General features: G+C 55.4%; 2 protein-coding genes across 3 annotated transcripts in view; one reads left to right on the top strand and one right to left on the bottom strand.

Moving 5' to 3' along the window:
- Positions 1 to 10,165, top strand: part of WNT3 (Wnt family member 3) — a 50,440-nt gene extending 40,275 nt beyond the window's left edge. The window contains exons 3-4 of the mRNA XM_071577365.1: positions 7,982 to 8,247; positions 9,686 to 10,165. Coding sequence (XP_071433466.1) covers positions 7,982 to 8,247; positions 9,686 to 10,165 — 746 coding nt within the window. The remainder of the gene's footprint in view (positions 1 to 7,981; positions 8,248 to 9,685) is intronic.
- A 3,699-nt stretch (positions 10,166 to 13,864) lies between these two features.
- NSF (N-ethylmaleimide sensitive factor, vesicle fusing ATPase) overlaps positions 13,865 to 20,025 on the bottom strand; it is an 81,467-nt gene continuing 75,306 nt past the window's right edge. Inside the window, exons 20-21 of one of the 2 annotated variants that reach the window (XM_071577445.1) lie at positions 15,897 to 15,952; positions 13,865 to 15,523 (exon numbers count right to left, since the gene is read on the bottom strand). In XM_071577445.1, coding sequence (XP_071433546.1) covers positions 15,508 to 15,523; positions 15,897 to 15,952 — 72 coding nt within the window. In that variant the 3' untranslated portion in view covers positions 13,865 to 15,507. The remainder of the gene's footprint in view (positions 15,524 to 15,896; positions 15,953 to 20,025) is intronic. The other variant, XM_071577444.1, reaches the window with a different exon arrangement.

The raw sequence follows: 20,025 nt of genomic DNA, 5'->3' as shown, positions 1-20,025 counted from the left end.
CAAGCTCTGCCAGGGGAAATTTAAGTTGGAGATGAGAAAAAAATTCTTTACAGAGAGAGTGCTCAGGCATTGGAATGGGCTGCCCAGAGAGGTGGTGGATTCACCATCCCTAGAGATTTTTAAACACAGATTGGACGTGGCACTGAGTGCCATGATCTGGTAAATGGACTGGAGTTGGACCAAGGGTTGGACTCGATGATCCTGGAGGTCTTTTCCAGCCCAATCGATTCTATGATTCTATGATCTTCCAGGCCTGAGCACTGGTGGCAGTGTGGGAACACAGGGCTCACCTCCCTGGATAACCACAGGGATTCCTGCCCCCAGGTCCTCCCACAACCTCCCATCCCATTCCCAGCTCACTTCCCAGTGTCACCATCTGGCTCTAACCCTCCTCCTGCAGCCTCTTGCATGGCATCGAACAGCAACCACAGCCCAGGGAAAGCTCAGGGAAAGCTCAGGGCATGATGTGCTCCCACCTGGGAGCTTCCCCACACCAACCTGGGTGAGGCTCTGCCTTATCAACCCAAATTCCTCCCACACCCCCTGCTCAACATTCAGACTCACAGTGTTTGTGCCACAGAACCTGTGCCTGCCCAGGCTTTTTAAGGCCACTGATTATCTTCCTTCAAGGAAGGAGAGGCTGGGAGAGTTGGAGAAGAGAAGCTCCAGGGAGACCTCAGAGCCCCTTCCAGTGCCTAAAGGGGCTCCAGGAGAGCTGGAGAGGGACTTGGGACAAGGGATGGAGGGACAGGACACAGGGAATGGCTTCCCACTGCCAGAGGACAGGGTTAGGTGGGATATTGAGAAGGAATTCTTGTCTGTGAGGGTGGGCAGGCCCTGGCACAGGTGCCCAGAGAAGCTGTGGCTGCTCCATCCCTGGGAGTGTCCCAGGCCAGGTTGGACAGGGCTTGGAGCACCCTGGGCTGGTGGGAGGTGTCCCTGACAATGGTAGAGGGTGGCACTGGATGGGCTTTAAGGTCCCTTCCCACCCAAACGATTTCATGGTTCTGTGATTCGAAGTTTTCTTTTTTGCGTGTCTTATTTTCTAATCTGAACTATGAAAAAAGCCAAACACCCAACCCCTGAATGTGGGGTAAAATCATGTTTTTACAAGCAAATTCCCTGGGATGATTTATACTGCAGGTGTGCAGCCTGGGCCAAGGAGGGAGGAAAAACCTGCTTTCCCCCTCCCTCTTCTCTTTTTTCTGCGTGAAATAAGGTCAGTTCTTATCTAAACCCAGCAGGTCCTCCAGCCAAGTCCTCCCCAATGCCAGGGCTGAGGCAGCAGCTGGTGACATGCTCAGAGGATGGGGAACAGCCCTGCCCTGGGTTGGTGGTGCTGCCCCTGGGGTTGGGTAAAACTGGTGCCCAGGAGGAGCTGGTTGTGAGTGCAGGAGACAGGAAGGCCCCGCAGGCACCTGGAGACCGACGGCTGGGTGGGGAAGAGATGTGTGAGCTCCAGGGTCTGCACAAGTGAGCATGGCAGGAGCCTTTGGCAGCTCACACCTTTCCCCACGTGTTGGGCACCGGGGGATCCACTCTGCCCCTGCTTCCCCACTCCGAGCTGCCCTTTGCCCGCTGTCCTTCTCCGGGCAGACGCCACCGGTGCTCCGGGAAGATGCTCCCACCGGCCGGACTGCAGCCACCCGCAGGTGCACGGAGGCAGCTGGGCACGGCTGCCCTCGGGTCCCTGTGCAGGCAGCGGGCACGGCTGCCCTCGGGTCCCTGTGCAGGCAGCTGGGCACGGCTGCCCTCGGGTCCCTGTGCAGGCAGCGGGCACGGCTGCCCTCGGGTCCCTGTGCAGGCAGCGGGCACGGCTGCCCTCGGGTCCCTGTGCAGGCAGCGGGCACGGCTGCCCTCGGGTCCCTGTGCAGGCAGCGGGCACGGCTGCCCTCGGGTCCCTCTGTGCTCGGCTAAGACCCTGCCACGAGCTGTGAAAAGGCAGACCCGCACCAAGATAACCCGTGGCTTTTCTCAGCTATGACACTCTCAGTCATTTGCATCTAAACAGGGGTGTGTGGGATCAGGGGCCGTCTTGATATAAACTCAGCAGCTTAAAGCGAGGGGGAGGGAAAGGCGAGAGGCAGAGAGCAAAATAAGCTTATAGCGATGAGAAAGAGCTAAGCTTCCTCCCCTACTGTGAGGCAGGGCGAGCGATAGCATCGCAGCGCCGCAGTCGTTTCAAATCGCTGCCGCATTCACACGCCCTTTGGGCTCTCTGAGCCGCGCGGGGGTTGGGAGCGCCGTCAATGGGAGTTCCCAGCGGGGCCGGCGCGCCCGCAGGGTGACGGCAGGACAGCCAACACTGCCCCGTTGCTACGAGGGGCTCCTGGGGAATGCCAGCGCTCTGTGCCGTGGGTACGCTGGCCGGCGGAAACATTCCGCATTATGCGGGTAATACAGTGTGACACCGCGGGAACAATGGCAGATTGAGTGTCCCAGCAGGTAACGCGCCCGGCTGGGACACAGTCGCAGTGGTGCACTGTCAAGGCGGCTCTAATCCTCCCTCGCCAGCCCCTCCCCTGGTTCTGGGAACGCCGCTCCCGCAGTTCGTCTCTGGGAAATTCTCCCAGCTCCTCGCCCAGAGCCAGGCGACGATTTCAAGACGAGAGTTTGGGTTTGCAGCTCGCTCAGCCCCCGGCATCGTTCGGGGACACGGGGGTGGCTGTGGGAGCTGTGGGTGCTCTGGGAGCTCTGGAAGCCCGGGATGCTGCGGGAGCGGAGCAGCCGCTGGGGCTTCCCCCGCGCCTCTGACCGGGGCCATGCCAGTCCCTGCTCATCTCCATCCCAGTATCCCGGCCCAGCTCTGTCCCACCATCCCGGCTCAGCTCCATCCCACCATCCCTGCTCAGCTCCATCGCACCATCCCAGCCCAGCTCCATTCCAGCTCAGCTCCATCTCACTATCTCTACTCAGCTCCATCCTACCATCCCTGCTCAGCTCCATCCCAGTATCCCAGCTCAGCTCCATCCCAGTACCCCAGTTCTGCTCCATCCCATCTCAGCTCCATCTCACCATCCCTGCCCAGCTTTATCCCACCATCCCTGCCCAGCTCCATCCCACCATCCCTGCCCAGCTCCATCCCACCATCCCTGCTCCCTACGTGGACTTAGAGACCTCCAGACCCTCCTTCCCGTGATCCTCCTTCCCATGTCCATCCACACCCTCTGGATGGAAGCGAAGGCACATCAGCCAGGAGAGCAACTCTGTCCTCCCGCTGTCCCCAAGTGTTCTGGTCTGGGGCCAGGAGGACTCCCTGGCTCCCCTAATCTGATGTGCTTTGGATCATGGGCCATCCAGAGAGGCTTTGTCAGGCTGAAGCACCCCAGATGGAGCAGGGATCTTCACCTGGTGACCCCCAACCCCCAGTGGTCCCAGTAAAGGTGGCTGGTGAAAGACATCCAAGGCAACCCTTGGCAGGTGGATTCCTGCTGGCACAGCAGGGGTGGGAAGGGCAAGGAGGGAAGAGCTTGGACTAAAAGAAAGTGAAAACCATACCATGGTCCCACTGGCACAACAGCCCTGGTTTGGGACCCCATTCGGCTGAGCTGCTGCAGAGCAGAGCTGTGGTTTCCACAGCTGGAACACACACCCACGGACACCCCCTTCCAGGGGCTGCACAGACTGAAATCAGCTGGGCTTGGGCTGCTGTTTGGAACCCAGACCCACCTCCCCAGAGAGGCTGCAGCTGGAGAGAGACCTGCTGCAGGGAGGGATGCAGGGCCAGCTGAGGAGGGGATGCAGGGCCAGCTGAGGGGATGCAGGGCCAGCTGAGGGGATGCAGGGACGGCTGAGGGGATGCAGGGCCAGCTGAGGGGATGCAGGGATGGCTGAGGAGGGGATGCAGGGACGGCTGAGGAGGGGATGCAGGGACGGCTGAGGAGGGGATGCAGGGACGGCTGAGGAGGGGATGCAGGGACAGCTGAGGGGATGCAGGGACAGCTGAGGGGATGCAGGGCCAGCTGAGGGGATGCAGGGATGGCTGAGGAGGGGATGCAGGGACGGCTGAGGAGGGGATGCAGGGATGGCTGAGGAGGGGATGCAGGGACGGCTGAGGAGGGGATGCAGGGACGGCTGAGGAGGGGATGCAGGGCCAGCTGAGGGGATGCAGGGACGGCTGAGGAGGGGATGCAGGGACGGCTGAGGAGGGGATGCAGGGACAGCTGAGGGGATGCAGGGACAGCTGAGGAGGGGATGCAGGGATGGCTGAGGAGGGGATGCAGGGACGGCTGAGGAGGGGATGCAGGGATGGCTGAGGAGGGGATGCAGGGACGGCTGAGGAGGGGATGCAGGGCCAGCTGAGGAGGGGATGCAGGGACAGCTGAGGGGATGCAGGGACAGCTGAGGAGGGGATGCAGGGACAACTGAGGAGGGGATGCAGGGACGGCTGAGGGGATGCAGGGACGGCTGAAGAGGGGATGCAGGGATGGCTGAGGAGGGGATGCAGGGACGGCTGAGGAGGGGATGCAGGGATGGCTGAGGAGGGGATGCAGGGACAGCTGAGGAGGGGATGCAGGGACGGCTGAGGGGATGCAGGGACAGCTGAGGAGGGGATGCAGGGACAGCTGAGGGGATGCAGGGCCAGCTGAGGGGATGCAGGGACAGCTGAGGAGGGGATGCAGGGACAGCTGAGGGGATGCAGGGACAGCTGAGGGGATGCAGGGACAGCTGAGGAGGGGATGCAGGGACAGCTGAGGGGATGCAGGGACAGCTGAGGAGGGGATGCAGGGACGGCTGAGGGGATGCAGGGACAGCTGAGGAGGGGATGCAGGGATGGCTGAGGAGGGGATGCAGGGACGGCTGAGGAGGTGGGTCGTGGCTCCTGCTCTGGAAGGAGGGGATGGGCTCCAAGGTTGTTTTTGCAGCAGAAGTTTCTGGCTTTGTCCCACATCCACTGAGGACTGTCCTGACCAGTGTCGTGCCACACCCATAAGGCAACAGCACCCCTGAGCACCCACCCTCAGCTCCTCCATCTCCTGCACTTTGGAAGCGAGGTTGGATTGACCCCAACATCTGCTCTGGATTGAGAGGCCTGGAGTCTCCATCCCAACAGGATGGGGTCCCTCCCCAGGGAGCTGTGGGTGTGCAGAGCATGGACACCAAAGGCTCTGAGCCAAAAGGTGTCCCCAGGAGCAAAGCTGAGACTGACCCTGACTGTGCCTGGGAGAGCCTGTGTTAGGGCAGCCACTGAGGCCAATGTCAAACTCCTCTTGGTTTCAAAATGAGTTGCAAGAGCACAACACTGTCTGCTTTATAGAAAACCCAGAACATTTTTAAAAATACCCAAGCAAAACAACAAGACAGTTGTTGTGAACAGCCAGGTCACCACTGCAGGAACCCAGACTACAAGTCCAAGAACCATCTGCCACTGTGCTGAGCAGGGACAGCCATGGGGGACTTGCCAGTCTGTGCCCTAAAACAGGAGACACGTCTGAGTGCTCTGGGCTGTGGTGGGACATGCTCTCCCCCAGCCCCAGGCAATCCTCAGCTGAGGGACAGCTGACTCCTGGTTACCCTCCTGGAGAGAGGAGTCACCCCAGGATCGATGCAGAGAGGGGCAGCCAGGCTGGTGAGTCTCATGGACAACCTTTTATGGAAAGGCTTAACAAGTATGGCTCTTTGAGCACAGGAAGATGGAAGTTTTGCTCTCTGCAAGAGCTGTGGAGTAAACTCAGGGGCCATTAAAGACTCTTGAAGGTGAAAGCCAAAGTGAGAACAAGGGACGTGCCTTGGCTGGGCTTTCCCCTGGGATGAAAAATCCAAGTTGTGCAGTGTGCTGCTCCCAAATGGAGGAGGAGCCATCAGTCAGTGGAAAGACCAGTTCAGCTCAGAGCATGTCACAGCTTCCCCAACAGCCTCCTGAAGGGTCAGCAGCAAAAACCCTTTCAGTTTGACTGAGGTTTGTCCACCTATGGAGAGAGATCAGGACTCCCAAAAACAGGACATTAAATTCATAGAATTCACAGCAGGAAAATGCCAACACACCCTCTAAGGCAAGGCAAGAACTAGGTCTGTGGGATCTTCTCAGGGTGTTGTTGTTTGGTGCTTCCAATATCTCCCAAGTTTCCTCTGGCAGCAGCAGGTCAAGAAGACCCTCTCAATGGCTCCTGCAGGTGCTGCTTTGGGTGTGTTCCCCAGAAATGCTGCCATGTTCCATCCCAAAGGTCTCCTCAGCACTGGCTTTTGTCCTTCCTGTTCACCACCCAACATGAACAAGGAGCTCTCTGTGTTTGGGGTGTCCAAACACTGAGCAAGGCAGGGCTGGAACACTCAGGCTGAGGAACCACCCTGGGCAGGGCTGATGGGGAGGTTCTGGGTGGTGATGAAGAGCAGCAGCTCCCTGGTGTCACTCCAGGGAAGCTGGGAGGCTCCAGGTGGGCAACTCTAGTTTGGCTTCCACCTGTCCCATCTGGCCTTGACCTTCTCAGACCCAAATGGCCAAAACACTCAGGCAACACAAACTGCTCTGTGGCTGCTGGGGACAACTGTGTCCATGGGCATTGTCACTGCTGCTGTCCCATGAAATGACCAGGGAAGGGCAAGGCTTGAAGGTCACTCTGCCATGGCCACAGGTGGAAGAAGTGATGGATGGGGATGTTGCAGCTCAGCAAACCCACTGCACCTTCATTCCATGTGGATTTTCTGTTCTGTCCCCACCTCCTGCCCAGGTCCCCTGTCCTGCTGAAACATTTCCTCTCCCTGAGTACCTGATCCACCCACACCCCCATTCCCAGCCCCATCCACCCAGGCCATTTATTCCACCCTTTCTTCAGCTTTCAGCACTTTTAGGGCTTTCTCCAGCTTTGCTCCTTTGGGCTAAAATTCATTCCCTGCAGCTGTGTGCCCAGAGCCTGGCAGTGGCTACACAGAGCCTTGAGTTTCCTCTGCCTCATGAGAGGAAAGTCCTGCTTACCAAACCTGATGATCCTGTGCAGGGCCAGGAACTGGACTTGGTGATCCTTGTGGGTCCCTTCTCACTCAGCATATCCTGTGATTCTGCTTTGATTTCCTTCAGGATTGCTCAGTAACCAGTGACCAACTTCAAGGCTGTCTTCAACTTGGGTTTTATAATTTCTTTGTATTATTTATTTTCTATTTATCTTGAGAACAAGTCATGTGCTGTTTATCATGTGCTGTATTTACCAGGCATTACCAGTTCCCAAGCTTTGTTCTGCCACAGTCTGTCCTGCACAATCCAAAACCTTTCCCAAAGTCAATGAGCTTCTCCATCTCTCCTTGGACTAACCCCTGGCATGGGGATTAGTTCACAGGGCCCCAAGGAGCCTCTCTGGGCTCCCAGACCAGGAATTACTCCACTAACTCTCTCCTGAGGCCCCTTGAGTTCCTACTGGTGTTTTGCTCACCCCGTGGCACCCATCCTGGACCAAATCCTGCACCAGCTCTCCTTGGGTGCTCCACATGGGAACCCCACACTGGGGTCCCTCTCCTGTCCCTCGCTGTCCTGCCAGGGCAGTGCCAGCAGCACCCGTGTTGGGGTCAGCATTTGTAGGGGTAAGGAGGGTGTGTTAACAACAGTCAGAAGAGGATCAGGCACAGCCACATCAGAAGACTTGAACAGAAGGCTTAGAGCTTAGAACAAAGAGCTTTTTTTTTTTTTAGTTACAGCTTCACCTTTTATCTCCTCTTGTATTCAACATGTCATCACACTATTGGCCAGTCAGTTCAGCTGAGCACACATGGAAACATTCTACTGGCTCCAAGGTATCCCACATTCCACAGGTGGCTCCTGCTCCTCAAGGTGCACTCAAACTGCTTTCCCTCAAGGATACACTGACCTGCCCCATATCAATCTCTCCATCAATCCCCTCCGACATCAGGGGATCCACTGTCACCCCCACACCCCCACTCCAGAAAGTGTCCGCTGAACCACCAATAACACAACTTTGGGCTCCTCACTGAGGCTTAGGAAGGGGCTGGGGAGGAGCACACTGTCGGTAACCGCGGCTCCGTGTGCCCACAGCCACCCGCGAGTCCGCCTTCGTGCACGCCATCGCCTCGGCCGGGGTGGCCTTCGCCGTGACGCGCTCCTGCGCCGAGGGCACCTCCACCATCTGCGGCTGCGACGCGCACCACAAAGGGCCGCCCGGGGACGGCTGGAAGTGGGGCGGCTGCAGCGAGGACGCCGATTTCGGCGTGTTGGTGTCCCGCGAGTTCGCCGACGCGCGCGAGAACCGGCCGGACGCGCGCTCCGCCATGAACCGGCACAACAACGAGGCCGGGCGCACGGTGAGTGCCACGGACAGGGGGCCCTGCCTGCAGGGTGGCACAGGGGGCTCCTCCCGACGGAGCGGGATCCCAGGAGTTCCCAGGCAGAGGCTTTCTAAGGTTGTTCCCCAGGGCACAGCATTTCAACCCTGAGATGAGCTCAGCTGGTTAAAACGTGGCTGTAATAATGCCAAGGTCATGGGTTCAATCCCCTGTGTGGGTCACTGACTTAAGAGTTGGACTTGATGATCCCTGTGGGTCTCTTCCAACTCAGAACAGTCTGTGATTCCGTGATTTCCACTCTCTCCAGGCAGATTTTCACTCCACCCTAACACGCCTCACTTGCAGCACAAACACAGAACCATGGAATGGTTTGGGATGGGACAGACCCTAAAGCCCACCCAGTGCCACCCCTGCCATGGGCAGGGACACCTCCCACCAGCCCAGGGTGCTCCAAGCCCTGTCCACTTGGCGTGGGAGAGTTCCAGGGATGGGGCAGCCACAGCTTCTCTGGGCACCTGAGAACATCTCCCAGGGCTCTGTGTAGAAACACAACTCCATGGGGAGAGAGCCAGGTCAGCAGTGGGTGAAGAGGACTTTCCTCCCAGCTCCTCCTCCCTGCACATTCCCTGTTAGAACATTTTCCCAGGGATTCTCTGTAGTAGATTACTGTTGTCAGTCACTTCAACTCAAATAGTCTATCCCCTTTCAACTCAAATAGTCTATCCCCTTTCAACTCAAATATTCTATTCTATTCTAATTGCATTCTATTCTCTTCCTGCTGTCAGCAGGTTCCTGGGCCCTGACTGCTCTGGGTCATCTGGAAACCCAGTGAGACCTTTCCAACAGTGCTTGAAGCAAACATTGATATGGCTTTTCCACCCCACAGCAGGCAGAGGTGGAAGGGTAGAAGTCTGACAGCTTCCAGTACATAACAACTCAACCAAACTCCACTAATTTTAACAGACATCAGTGATTATTTTGCTCCACACAGAGAAGGTTTCTGGGAACTGATTAATGATCAGAGATTCACAATTTCAGTGTGTTCTACTGCAAACTGTCAGACCTGGGGCAGAAAAGAAGGGTCATTAGGAAAGTGAGAACAAGGCATCAGTCTCCATCCACGTGGATCAGAGACATCATCCCACCCTTGGCTTCTCTGGGCTCTGACTGTCCACACAGGACAGGGACGACTCCAGTGACAGGATCAGACCTTGGTATTAAATTAGATTAGATTAGATTAGATTAGATTAGATTAGATTAGATTAGATTACAGCAACTGCCCACCTCATGCTTCTCTAGTGTGGTGCCTGTCTGGAGACATTCCTGGCCCACCAAAGCTCATTCCCAACCAGCCTACACTTCCCAGACCGAGCTCAGAGCAGATGTTTAAGCCCAGGAGGCGAAGGCAGGGGGTGGACAGCGAACACTGCACTGATCCTTGTTTTCCCCCTCCCAGACCATCCTGGACCACATGCACCTGAAGTGCAAGTGCCACGGGCTCTCGGGGAGCTGCGAGGTGAAGACGTGCTGGTGGGCCCAGCCCGACTTCCGCGCCATCGGGGACTACCTGAAGGACAAATACGACAGCGCCTCGGAGATGGTGGTGGAGAAGCACCGCGAGTCGCGCGGGTGGGTGGAGACCCTCAGGGCCAAGTACGCGCTGTTCAAGCCGCCCACGGAGCGGGACCTGGTGTACTACGAGAACTCACCCAACTTCTGCGAGCCCAACCCCGAGACAGGCTCCTTTGGGACCAGGGACAGGACCTGCAACGTCACCTCGCACGGCATCGACGGCTGCGACCTGCTGTGCTGCGGCCGCGGCCACAACACCCGGACTGAGAAGCGCAAGGAGAAGTGTCACTGCATCTTCCACTGGTGCTGCTACGTGAGCTGCCAGGAGTGCACTCGCATCTACGACGTGCACACCTGCAAGTAGGCACAGCAGGTGCCCGTGCTGAGGGGCTCCAGAGCAGGGCAGGGTCCAGCACCCCCTGCCCAGCCCCAGTGTGGCCCCACAGAGCACAGGATGGCACAGAACTGCTGGTGGCCCCGGGGCAGACACCCCACCCAGGCTGGGGCTGGGCTGGTGCTGCAGTTCCTCAGTCCTGTGGCTGCTGATCCCTGGGCAGGGGCGGGGACAGCAGGGGCCGAGCAGGGGCTGAGCAGGGCCTGGGCACAGCAGGCAGAGCTGCCCCAGCACAGCCCGAGCTCCCAGCCCTGTCCTCGGCCAGAGCTCCGGCCTGTGCACACACCCCCACAGGGGCTCACCTGGAAATGGGCTTTACACAGTGAAAGCTGAGCAAACACAGGTGCCCCAGCTGCTGCCACAGCTGTCCTGGTGAGGAAGAGGAAAGGAGGCAAATCCCCACCCCAGCCCCCTCCTCCCTGCTCCCAGGATGCTGGAGAACCAAACCTGTCTGAGCACACGGGGGGTCTCTCCCTCCCTGTCCTCCCTGCTCTCTGCTCCTCACAGCCCAACATCTCCTACAATCCCCTGGGGAGGGCAGAGCCCAAAGCTGATCCTTCAGCACCTGGCCTAGGACATGGGCAGGGCACAGAGCACTGCTGGCACCTCTCACAGGGGACACAGCACTGCCCCAGCCACCTCCTCCCCACACAGCTGCCCAGGAGGGGATCTGAAGGATCTGGGCAGATCCACCCAGCTGAAGCACCGACTGAGCACTCCCTGACATGAGTTTCTATCCCAGAGGGAGCTCAGGGATGTCTCTGGGGACAGGTCACCTGCCAGGTGAGCTGCTGCACCAACGTCAGTGTTCCAGGGAGGCAGAGCCCACGGAGAGAGGGAATTCCTGTGTTAACCCTCCCTGTCAGACAGAGGGAATGTCTGTCCCAGCCCTCCCTATCACACGGAGGGTCCAAGAACTGCATCCAGCAAGAGGAGCAAGAGAGGGGTGAGGGCAGGCAGGGAATGGAGACCCCTCCCACAGCACAACCCCAGGCAGACCTTCCCCTTCCCATAGGATTTGCTGAGCCCTCAGCAGTTGTTCATGAAGTCCCCACCAGGCACAGAGGCTCCAAACCATCAGCAGGGATTTGGGACCCCCCCACACACCCCACGACCCACCCCTGTCCCCCAGGCCACCTCTCCTCCCTGACCACACCCCTGGGGTTACGTTTTCAGGGCATAACTGACCCCTGAAGTTAAACAACCAAGACCATCTCTGTCCTGGTGGGCTCCAGGACCAACAGCCCCGTTCCAATCCACAGCAGTGACTCCACAGGGAGACATGGCCAAGCCCATCCCGGCTGTGGCTGCTGCTCCACTGGCTCCTTTCTCCTGGGAATGAGTAGCACACAGAGCTCAAAGAGCAGTGAAGGGGAGGGGGCACTCCTGGGGGCACAGAGAGGGCACAGAGAGGGCTCAGCCCTCACACCTGTGGCAGAACCAGAGCAGAACTCCAGGTCCTTCCTGGGCACAGCGTGAGGAGCTCCTGGACTCTCATGGCCAGAGGTGCCTCCACCTGCAAAATTAAACCCACAGAGAGCTCAAACCCTCCCCCATCCAGAGCCAAGCTGTCCTCTGATATGCATCTATTTAAAGTATATATTAAATTCCATGTCTGGAAAGACTCCCAGTACCTGACTTTAAACAAAATCCCCTTTTTGTTTGTTTTTTTAATCAAGAAAAGGTATTTAATATTAAATAGAACATTTATTGCCTTGTAATTATTTTACTGTAGCCAGGTATTCTAGCACTGAATGGAAGATCTTTTTCCATCAATCTGCTGTATCCAAAGTTTTGTATAAAGTTGTAGAGGTCGATTTTTTTTATTTTATATTCAGAAAATTTCTCTTTTTATAAGCATTATTTATTATACAATGTATATACTTGAGTTAACTAAGATTATATATTATATAAATATATATATTTGGAGAAAAATATATTTCAACTTGCATTTTTTGTGGTACGCCATTAAAGAGAAGGTAAAAAACCAAAAATATGCACTTGCAGCTTGTGTGGTTTGGGTCTGAGGGTCCTTCAGGTCCTGCTGAAGTGGTGGGTTGTTATCCAGCTGCTCATGGACAGGGACAGTCATGAAATCATGGAATAGTTTGGGTTGGACAGGACTTTAAAGATCATCCAGTTCTCCCACCCCACCATGGGCAGGGATATGACTGCAAGACAATGATGGCAAAATGGAGCCAATAAAGGAGATTTTATAGCTGAATGCTGGGGGTTTGCTTTAGAGAGTCAGCACAGAGTCAAGGAATCATCAGGGTCGGAAGAGACCTTTAAGATCAAGTCCAACCATCCTCCAGCACTGCCAAGGCCACCACTGACCATGTCCCCAAGTACCACATTCAAATGGCCTTTAAACCCCCCCACGCCCCCCCAGGGATGGGACTCCCCCACTGCCCTGGGCAGCCTTTTCCAATGCCATTCCATGAGTAAAATCTCCCCAATCCCCCCCTGCCCCTTCCCTGGCCCAATATGAGGCCGTGCCCTCTCCTCCTGTCCCTGTTCCTGGGGCAGAGTCCGACCCCTCCCGGCTCCCCCCTCCTGGCAGGGATTGCAGAGAGATTAAATTAAGCAATGGATTAAAACAGGCTTTAGATTTCACACAATCCCCCCATGTACTCATGGGCTGTCACTGAATCACCTTCCAGTGGTTTGGGCAGACCAAGATCCAAATTTCCTCATACAAAAACACCTTCTCCTTCCCATGGATAATTGGTGGGTGTTTCTGCAGCATCTCCCACAGGCCATGCTGCTTTAACTATCCACAGCTTTGCACAGCACTGGCCCCAAGCACACCTGTCTGAAGGGTAAAATGAAACATGAAACCTCTCCATATGTTCTTACCCTGACCCCAGTCCACACTCCAAGCCCTCCCAGCTGCCTGAGCCACGTGCAGGGACGGTGCCCACCCAGGATGTCTCTGCCGGTGGCATTGCCGGCACCAGGGGGGCAGCGGTGCCATCACAGCACCACACACGTCCTGACCAACCAGAGCACCAACATGCCAGGCCCATGGAGGGTTCTGGGCTTCACGGCCCTGTGGCTGAAGTGCTCTGTGTTTGCCCTTCTGCCCAAGCCTTGCCCCACCCCACACCATCCTCCCAAACCCATCCCAGCACGTGGCAATGACCTGGCTCTGGTTAACACCTCAATTTCAGAGACACATTTCTGGAAGGTTCAAGATGAAACAGGCTAAGGAAGGGGATGAAGAATTTGGCCCTTACTGCTGGAAGCAACACTGTTTATGTCTTACAGCCACTCTGCCAGGCAGAGCTGCAGAGAACACACTGGTGGTAGGGGTGCTCCAGGAGACCTTCCCTTGTGCCACCTGCAGGAAACATCTTGGATGGAAATCTTGGAATAAGTTGGATTGGGTGGGATGTCCCACCCAGAAGCCCACCCTGGTTTTCCAACACAGTGTGGTACACCCACCTCACACACACACAGTCATGAACATCCATGGGGCCTCCTCAGCTCTGCAAGGCTCCAGAATGGGTTGGACCAGAGTCCTCTCAGCCAACTCCTGGGTCAAACTGTCCAGGCTGGGGGTAAATTCACCCCTTGAGCACCCCCTGGGCCAGCAGCTCCTGGGAACAGCTCTGCTCCTCACACACCTCAGCCCAACCAACCCAGACACAGATGGCACCCAGGGCATCACAAGGAGTTGTGCTTTTTATTGAATCCATTGAATGTGCAATTAAACCAGATATTTATTCATCAATATAGTTCTGGACAAAGACATGATAAGGTTTACATCATTTACTTCGAAATATAAGTTACTGTGTGCTGCTGCCACTCAGACTGGCAGAGGAAAGGGAGGAACAAATAAATTCACAAGATCATACACAAAATGAGAGGGAACAACCACCACTGGGACTCACAAAGGCATCACAACACAACAGCACTGCCAGAGAGCAGAGTGGGGTGGCTCACACCCCGACTGCTGTGAGCACACACTGAGGACAACAACAGCACCTGCACCTCGGGCCTGGAAGGGCAGGGAGCAGCTCCCTCCCTGCACACCCCTCTGGTACCACTGCAGGCCCTTCCAGCAGCTCTGGTCACGTTTGGGAAGCTACACTGACTAATATCTGACACATGGCTTTGATTTCATGCCCCACCACACTGAGGTATGTTCCATGAACGTTATTGAGGGAGTGGAGCCCAGGAACCAGGGGAGCAGCCTCATGCACTGACAGCAGCTCACTGAGGCCAGCTGGCTGTGGGGAAGGACCATGGAGCAAAGTTGGGTACATTCCTTTATTTCAGTGCAAAAACGTGGCCATGCACATCTCGTGCCCCTGCAGAGCTTGGCCTCCTCTCTGTCTCCAAGGAGGAAATTCAGCCTTTGGTAACATGGCATGAGAATGGGATGTGAGGCTGGAGGACACCAAAGCTGCCATCTACATGAGCTTAGGAAGAGCTGGAGGCTGGAACCAGCATCTCTGAAACTGTTGTTGAATTAACAACAGGCTTTGATGCCTTAAATACTGGATTTGGAAATTTCCTCTCCTCTGATCAACACTTCCCTGCCCTTTCCCAGTCCCCAGTGCCACTGGCAGTGACTCACTGGGCCCCCAAATCCCTGGCCATAGATAAAGCAGGTGCAGCACCCAGGCAGCCCTGGAGCCCGTGGGGTGTGGGTCTGGCTCAGAGTTCAGTGAGGGGTGGGATGACACCACAAGAAAACCTTCACCTGACCAGAATAAGAGCAGTGCTTCGATATCTCTTCACCAGACTGGCAGGTTTCCTGGGAGTCAGGATCTCCTCCCTACTGCAGGAATGCTGGACACAAGTGAGCACTGGCTCCAAACTCCCAGGACATTCCCCCATGCTCAAACCAAGGATGCAGCCTGGCTGCACAGAGACAGAAGCACAGTGTTCTAGGAGACACTTCTACATGACATCAGAGTATTAAAGACAAAGAATAAAGATACTGTATTGCACTAAACATGCAGATTCCACATGGGGCTCTGGGAAATGGGGGAGCATTTCACTTTGTCCAGTGTGTTGAGCACAGAAGAGTAAAGATCCCAGTGAATGTTCTCCAGGTTGGTCGCTTTTCCAGCTGCCGATCTCGCACTTGGTCCACCTTCAGTCTAGGGTAGGAACTCTTGCAAAAGAAGCCAAATCCATCAGGAAAGCATCATGCACATGTATAAAGCATCAAGCACACACTGGAACCCACTCACATGTAGCCAGGATAGATAGTGGTGTGAGCTGCCCCAGCACAGGTACTGCCCTACATGTATTAGAAAGTCATTCTCTAGGAGATGCCACTGTCCCACTGGGCTCAACTACTCCCTGTGGCACCTACAGGGAAAGAGTAGGACATCCTTCTCTCAGACAGGAGACACAAGAAATCAAAGTTCCAGATTTCAGACAAACAGCTCGATTTTAACTCGAGCAGAATCTGATTTATTTAGTTCATTGTGGCCCAGTATCTCAAGGCAACTTTAAATCAAGGGTAAGTGAAGGCAAGCAGAGAATCCAGGCATGCAAGTTCTCAGATCCTCCAGGACCTCCCCCTCCCAAACTGCTGTGAGAACTGATCTGACACACAGCTGTGAAAGCATGGAGGCCAACAATGACAGCACATACTCCCCACTGCAGGTTCCCCTCAGAGATGCTCATTTCTGAGCAGAAAAGAGAATTTTAAATAATGCTTTGAAATAAAAGTACTTACGTTCCTTCCTCTCTTAGAAGAGCCAAGAACTTCTTCACCCGATACTCAGGATCCATCTAAACCCAAACAAAGAGGTCTCCATCAGTGCCCTGCAACCCTCCAAGCAGCCCAAGAGGAAATCACAGAACCATGGAAGATGCTGAGCTGGAAGGGACCCCCAAGGACCATCCAGTCCCACTCCTGGCCCTGCACAGACAGCCCAACAATCCCACCCTGTCCCTCAGAGCGTTGTGCAAACCCTCCTGGAGCTCTGGCAGCCTCGGGGCCGTGCCCACTGTCCTGGGGAGCCTGGTCAGTGCCCACCACCCTCTGGGGGAAGAACCTTTCCCTGAGAGCCAACCTGACCCTCCCTGGCACAGCTCCAACCACAAGAAAAGGTGACTGGCACCAGCTCAGTGTGCTCACAGGGCAGGACTTGGGCCAGGCTGGGCACACACACAGGGACTTCTGTTCCATGGCACCTGCACACTCACTGCTGCCAATCCCAGCCAGGCCTAGCCCATGCCTGCTTCCATGTGCCCCTCCCCAGAGCCAGGGCAGCAAATCTGACAGGGGCAGAAGGGACTGAGGGTGTCCCCAGTGTCCCCAACCCTCCCAGCCCCAGCAGCAGAGCAGAGCAGTGTGTGAGGTGGGTCAGCCCCAGTGCTGGGGCTCCACCACCGAGGAGCAGCCCCCAAGGAGCAGTCCTGCCCCTGCCCCAGGACAGGGCACTGAGCCAGGAGCAGGGGGGGGGGAGCAAGGGCTGCTGAGGAGACACTCAGGTGCCAGCAGAAGGCACATGTTACTGCATCAGTTCTTGGATGTTGGAGTGTTGATCCTCTTGTGGAAGGACTTCAGGGAAGTCTTCCCTAGACTTGCACCAAAATACAATGAGAGAGGACTATAAACCATTTGAAAATCAGAGACTGTTGGTTCTCAGAGTATCTCTGTGTTGTACTGTAACAGTTCTTGTGTCCTACAAACTCCAACTTGTGTCCACTCTGCAGTCCTCGCTGACATCCTGTACCTTCAACACACTAACAATACAGGGGATTCACTCTGGATACATCAGTACATGGATCCAGCAAGATGATTGGATGGAGGATTCCAGCTCTGTCACCCACTTGGCAATAAACAGGCAAGTCCCCACTAAAACAGAAAACTGAGACCTCTCCTTGGAGGAGGGAAGCAAAGTGTCAGCCATGCCCTGGCCTCCCACCACTGAGGTCAAACACAGGCTCTGGAACTCCTCCACCAGGTTTGACATCCCTAAAGGGAAGTTTCTTCTGATTCCAGATGTGAAAAAGTCACCCACTTAAACCCTGAGTGCTGCAATGGAGGGCAACACCAACCTCTCCAAAATGGCTCCAAAGATAAATCCTGACCCACCATGAGCATCCCCAGATGCAGGCAGGGGACAGAGCCAGGGACAATGTCTGCTTTATGCTAAGAAAAGCCTCAAAATTCAAGCTTCCCATTGCTGTGAGATGTGTCAGCAAGGCAGGACCTCAGCACCAACTGCTGAGCTACTGTTAGGGCAGAAAAGCAAATCCACTGAAACAGGAAGATTTAAAGGAACTTACTGAGGCTCTCTGAGCTATTCTGTCGAGTTTAAGGTGCAAAGGAACTGGTGTTGGGCAGGACCTGGAAGGGATGAAAGGCCACCCCCCACCTAATGCAGTGCTTGGCATGTGGAATTCCCAGGGGCTGAGAGCACTGTGGCACCAGAGCACTGGGGAGCACAGAGGGTGTCTGCAGTGTCCCTCTGGCCTAAACCTCTCCACAATCTCTCACAGCTGACTCCTGGCTACAAGGAAAAGCTCCTCTGGCACTACATCAGTTCTCCCATTTCCAGGTGTGGATGTGGCACTTGGGGACAGGGTTCAGTGGTGGCCTTGGCCATGCTGGGGAACAGCTGGACTCAATCCTGGAGGAATTCCCAACCTCAAGGATTCTGGCATTTGATCAGAAAGGCTGAAGGGACAGGAGCACATGCACATGGGCCACACCCCCTGATCTGGTCACCTGGATGTCCCCTTTCTCCGGGGCACCCACAGGGTCAGTCCACACTACAGGACTCAGCAGGGGACCCTCACCTGGCAAAGGGTCTCGGGTCTTGCCCACCCAAAGGGCTCTGGTCTGACCACAGGGCTGGAGCAGGAGGTGGGACCAGATCACAGAATCCTAGGATTTGCTGAGTGGGAAAGGATCCACAAGGATCATCCAGTCCAAATCCTGGCCCTGTACAGGCACCCCAACAATCCCACCCTGTCCAAATCCTCCTGGAGCTCTGGCAGCCTCGGGGCTGTGCCCACTGCCCTGGGGAGCTTGGTCAGTGCCCACCACCCTCTGGGGGAAGGACCTTTTCCTGAGATCCAACAGATGACACCTTGAAATACATTCTGACCTCATTTACTCTACAGTTCTATGACAACTCAATCCCCTCTCCTCCTGTATATCTGGATGTTTCCAGAATGGCAACTGCTTGCAAAAGCCCTGGCCCAGCTCCAGGTGGGCAGGAGTGTCCCCACACACCAGGACAGGCTGGGGACAACTGCCTGCAAAGGGACTTCTCAGGCAAGTATTTGTGGATACTGCACTAGACATGTCTCCTTCTGAAAGCACCTCCTCAGAGGGACACTGAGAGGAAACCTCAGGAAACCATGGAGGAGTCACCACAACCAGGAATTAACACGAGACCAATCAGAGAGTTCACATAAAAACCCAACACGATGCAACACAAACAAATCTCTTTTCATCCTCAGAAAACCTGTAAAAAGGCACCACTGAAATTCAGCCTTGCCAAGGCCAGGGTTGTGTTTCCCAAACTGAAGATGCTGAAGTGGCCATGGCACAACTCCATGTCCACAACCTGCACTGACTCCTGGGGAGGAACAGCATTTGCCTGCAGACACAGAGCCTTCTCCAAAAGACTAAGGCAGGCAGCTGAGAGGCCACAAAGACTCCAATTTGATCATCTTTTTTAATAAAAATGCAGGGACAAACCCCAGAGGTTGATGTGCCCAGGAAGGAGCAGAAGATGGAGTGAATGGAGCACAGAGGAAGCAGGTTCAGGACTCTCAGACAGACCCTCTGGTGCCCTGTGAAGGGGAAAATGCTGCTGCCAAAGTGGGTGGGACGTTTCACAGCACACCATGAGGACTGAGCCTGTGACAGAGCTCACACAGGTGGCAAGAACATGGATGCTCCTTCCTGGGCAGTGCAGCATTCCCAGGACATGCCCAGGAGCCCTGAGGAAACAAGAAAACTGATGGGGCTTTGTAAATCTTCATTCCAGAGAAGGGGATCCTGCACCAAGATGTGACATTCCTGCAAGGAGTGCAGTGCTCCTGAAAACCTGCCACAAACCCTGAACTTCAGCAGGTCCAGGTAGAGCATTTGCTTTAAAGTAAATTAGGCAATGATGATCTTTCAAAGTAAGTTCCCATCCAAGCTAAAATACATTAAACACAAACAGCTTAGATTAAGTTTTATTTATGCTAAACAGCAGTTACCAAATCAGGAAACCCCGGAGGTGCCAAAAGGGGCTCTTTGGAACACTGCCTGGCTCATCCAGGTTCCTGCTCCAAGGAGAGAGGCCTTGGGTTTGGGAGTGCTGCCAGAAGGTCCAGGAGCAGCAGGACAGGCAGGGAAGGGAAGCAGGAGGAATGTCCCAGCCATGGGAGGAGGAGGCTCAGGTCCAGCAGCACCCAGGGCACTGCCCTCACTGCAGCCTGGGACACTCCACACTGAGCTCCTCTGGATTCATGGCAACCCCTGAGGTATCCATGGATCAAAGGCTCCGTTTGAACAAGAACAGAACATCATCAAGGACACTCAGTGTACACAGGATGGTAAATAGTGACACTACACACGAGCAGCTGGGCATTAAAGGAGGCCAGAAACAGCAGGAAATGGAGGCTGAGGGAAAGGAAGCTGCCAAAAAGTGTGGGGTCACACAGCTCATAAACAAGGTAACAACCAACCCAAGGCACCAGAGCAGCTCAGGCACCCCAAGAAGGGATTCTGATACTGAGGGGCTGGTTCAGTGTGAATTTAGTCTAAAACAGTGACATTAGGACCAGCTTAGAAATCCCCACAGATCACAGAGTGGGCTCAGTGCCCTAACAGAACAAAACCCACTGTTAAG

This window comes from Pithys albifrons, chromosome 25 (assembly GCF_047495875.1).
Source record: "Pithys albifrons albifrons isolate INPA30051 chromosome 25, PitAlb_v1, whole genome shotgun sequence".
Lineage (NCBI taxonomy): Eukaryota > Metazoa > Chordata > Aves > Passeriformes > Thamnophilidae > Pithys > Pithys albifrons.
The sequence above is the reverse complement of the archived record's forward strand: the minus strand, read 5'-3'. Positions and strand labels throughout refer to the sequence as shown.